The sequence below is a fragment of the Galeopterus variegatus genome, unplaced genomic scaffold, assembly GCF_000696425.1.
Source record: "Galeopterus variegatus unplaced genomic scaffold, G_variegatus-3.0.2 Scaffold5407, whole genome shotgun sequence".
Classification (NCBI taxonomy): Eukaryota; Metazoa; Chordata; class Mammalia; order Dermoptera; family Cynocephalidae; genus Galeopterus; species Galeopterus variegatus.
The window spans coordinates 147349-149162 of NW_007731518.1; the positions used below are offsets into that span (position 1 = coordinate 147349).

Consider the following 1814-nt stretch of genomic DNA (forward strand, 5'->3'; position numbering starts at 1 on the left):
TTGCCAGGAAGAGCTTCAGCTTTTACTGAGCAGCTGCTCCACAGCTGCCGAAAACCCAGGAAGTCCTTGGACGCAGGACTGGCATCCACTTAGGGCTGACTCTTTGGGAGACCACTTCTAGAGCCACAGCACACAAGTCTGCCCCCACCCACCCTCTGCGAGAAGAGAGGACTAGAGAGGGCGGGGCCTCCTAGACTCACCTGCTGCGTTGTAGTCGACCCTCCACATCCCCTGTGACACAGGCCGGTCCGGACACGGGATGATGAACAAGACGACAAACACCACAAAAAGGCAGATAAACAATGAGAGGAAAAATGCCACTGTTCGGCATCGGGAGAGCCGGGACTGCAGAGGCATGCTTTTTAAGTTATCTTCATTTTTTGATTGGTTTTCCAGATTTTCCTGGGATTTTCTGTCTTCATTCTTCAAGGGGTGGATTTCGGCTTCTAAATCCTTGTTATCCATCGTGGTGTGCACACCCCAGAGTTTAACTCCTGGTCACTGCACCAATAAAACAACAGGTAGTCAAGGCCACAGTCCCATAGCAAATAGCTCAGCACCCAGTGGGTTCTGCGTTTCCAGTTTCTTAAGGAGCCTGGTGGCAGCTGTAACTGTGGACCACCAGTCCAGGAAATAAAAGCTAAGGAGACTTTTAGGATGTCGGTCTCTACAGAGTCTACTTAAGAAGGTCTCTAATTAATGTAGAAAGGCAAATTAACCGTGCAGAGCCAGTGGGCAGGAAATATTTTCAACCTTAACACACTGGTGGCTTCCTGCCGGCTTAACCTGGGAGGAGCTGTGTGAGTCACAGGGCAGCACCAGGGCTCGAGTGACCATAGCAAAACCTACACGTTGAACATTAACTGGTCCCTGCCTGGTCCTCTCTGGTTGCATGTGACCATTCTTCCAGCAGCCTCAAGTACAGATGGAAAAGGTGAAAACAGTATCCCCGCACCAGGACTCCCTAGAGGGCCACAGCCCCCAAGTTCAAAACACCCAAAGTGCAGAGGGGCTCTGGACTCACAGACCGGCCCCTTCCTAGCTATGTGGCCTGGGACAAGTGACTCGATTTGACAGCGCCTCAGTTTCGTCATCTGTAAAAGAGAAATGATGTCTACTTTGGAAGACTGTTTTAAGGATTAAATAATTAAACGCATATATGGCATTTATAACAGTAACTGACACATAGTAACCACGCAAACGCTAGCTAGTTATTATTAATAATAAAATGCAGTATGTCCAAACAGAAGTCACACGGAGGAGGAAGGGGTGGCTGTAAGGGATGAGTACAGGACTCTAACTAACTCCTCAGCCCTGACTCCAGAGGGAGGAACATGCTCTCTCCTTGCCTGGTCCCTCCTGCTGGCTGGACTGTGGGTGGAAATGGTGGGGAAACCTGGAACAGCCATCCTAGAAACCAGAGCGGAAAATACTTTTGAAGACAGTAAAGCCAAAGGACAGGAACAGCGTGGTCCCTGATATCTGCCAACCAGCACCGTCAGTCCTGAGTCTTTTCTATTGCGTTATATGAGAAAAAGACTTTGTCTCGTGGAGGCAAAGTGTTCGTTATTTTGGTCCTTTTTAAGCAGACAAACCAGTGTCCTAACACAAATTAAATTGAGAGAATAGAGAAGATCGTGCAGGTCTCAGTGAGTTATAACTTTCATCTACCCGAAAAGGAAGTCAATAGTTCATCTGAAGGGGTGAAAAGACATGCCAGCAGTTGGGTGGAGGTAACCACCAGAAGGAACTGCTGAACACAGCTCCCTCTAGGGACAGCTCAGGAAGGCAGAGGGAGGCAAAAGACTGCTTTT

The 1814-nt window shown here is 48.7% G+C and overlaps 1 protein-coding gene across 2 annotated transcripts in view; it reads right to left on the minus strand.

Moving 5' to 3' along the window:
- Window positions 1-1814, minus strand: part of ITFG3 (integrin alpha FG-GAP repeat containing 3) — a 36680-nt gene that overhangs the window by 13644 nt on the left and 21222 nt on the right. The window contains exons 1-2 of one of the 2 annotated variants that reach the window (XM_008589375.1): window positions 850-933; window positions 201-501 (exon numbers count right to left, since the gene is read on the minus strand). In XM_008589375.1, the coding sequence (XP_008587597.1) occupies window positions 201-465 (265 nt within the window). In that variant the 5' untranslated portion in view covers window positions 466-501; window positions 850-933. Of the gene's footprint in view, window positions 1-200; window positions 502-849; window positions 934-1814 lie in introns of those variants that run through there. The other variant, XM_008589376.1, reaches the window with a different exon arrangement.